The 1,621-nt window shown below is 33.4% G+C and overlaps 1 protein-coding gene across 1 annotated transcript in view; it reads right to left on the minus strand.

The window, feature by feature from the left end:
• lrp1ba (low density lipoprotein receptor-related protein 1Ba) overlaps window positions 1-1,621 on the minus strand; it is a 283,055-nt gene that overhangs the window by 206,426 nt on the left and 75,008 nt on the right. Inside the window, exons 6-7 of the mRNA XM_016574938.1 lie at window positions 1,047-1,304; window positions 514-676 (exon numbers count right to left, since the gene is read on the minus strand). Of these exons, the coding sequence (XP_016430424.1) occupies window positions 514-676; window positions 1,047-1,304 (421 nt within the window). The remainder of the gene's footprint in view (window positions 1-513; window positions 677-1,046; window positions 1,305-1,621) is intronic.

Here is a 1,621-nt window from a genome sequence, read left to right on the forward strand (position 1 = left end):
TATTATATATTTATTACTATATTTTATTATTATTATTATTATTATTATTATTATTATTATTATTATTATTATTATTATTATTATTATTATTATTATTATTATTATTATTATTATTATTATTATTATTATTATTATTATTATTATTATTATTATTATTATTATTATTATTATTATTATTATTATTATTATTATTATTATTATTATTATTATTATTATTATTATTATGATGTACTAATTAAATTAAATTATTTACAAATGAAAGATGCTTCTTATTCTTGCCCAATCATTATATCCATGGACATATACTATTCATATATGAACTGATGTACAATCACAGCTACTGTATGCGTCCAGTATAGCGTCTAATTTCGGGGGGAGGAGGGTTTAACAGTAATAGCAGTATTTTTTTCAAATGTATCCACGCCAATTCACCAACTAAGGCTCATCTCATATATATGGTCATAACGGCCATCCCTAAATTAAGAAACCTAATGCTTGTCTTAGCAAGTGTACCCCATGATTGGATCCAGCGCTAGGCCTTTAGTGTTCTGGATGTCCAGGTCAATGATGGTGGCACATGCATCTCCCTGTTCACTGCACACGAATATCCGGTCGTTCACTCTGTCTACGAAGTAGAAGTTTCCTGTCAACCAGTCGATGGCCATATGCTCCACATCTAGATGGAAGAAACCATTCTTTTTAGACATGGGTCATCAGAGTTTGTAAATCGGGATCTGATAGTTAGAAACAATTAAAAATGCATGCCTTCTTCAAAAAAGCAACAACCGACATTCAACCGACTTGACATGCACACTTGACTCATTTAACCTTGTAACATTAAACACTTCATTAGCAGATCATTAAACACGTCAAGAGGTAAAAGAAATGAAAAAAGAGACTAATGAGAAAATTTATATGGACATTAAACACAACACTAAAGTTAATAAAAACTTCAAAGGACATAAGTTTGCTCTTGCTCTGAATTAATCATCAAAGTTGCGAAACGTTCCTTAATTTGGGCTTTAAGACTAGACTTGCATACTTACTTTGCAGGTTCTGACCTATCCGTATCTGGCGTTTTTCTGAAAAGCCTTTGAGTTTGGTCATGCGGGCACACCACAGCTGACCTGTATCCTGTGCCAATGAGAGCCAACAGAGTGACTCTTCTCTATAAATAAAGTCCAATATTTGAGTCCCATTTGTCTCCATGGACTTGAGATTTGGCATAGATGATCCATTGAGGTAAACAACTGATATAGAATTCATATTTGCTGTCAACAGAACCGGAGGTTTATCACCAGGATCTGAAAGAGGGAACACAAAATGCATAGAGGTCCTTAGAGCTATTCATAATAAATATTTCCTGTTAAATCTAAATTAAAGGGGTCATATGATGCGATTTCATGTTTTCCTTTCTCTTTGGAGTGTTACAAGCTGTTCGTGAATATATAAGGTCCCTAAAGTTGCAAAGACTCAAACCCAAATAGATATTCTTTATAAAAGTTAAGACTCGTCCATGCCCTCCTAAAACGCCTCGTTTAAACACGCCCCCACATGTCTACGTCACGATGTGGGAAGATTTGCATAACGCCGCCCAAATGTTCACGCAAAGAAAGAAGGC

This window comes from Sinocyclocheilus rhinocerous, unplaced genomic scaffold (assembly GCF_001515625.1).
Source record: "Sinocyclocheilus rhinocerous isolate Xijiao unplaced genomic scaffold, SAMN03320098_v1.1 scaffold2578, whole genome shotgun sequence".
NCBI classification, from domain to species: domain Eukaryota; kingdom Metazoa; phylum Chordata; class Actinopteri; order Cypriniformes; family Cyprinidae; genus Sinocyclocheilus; species Sinocyclocheilus rhinocerous.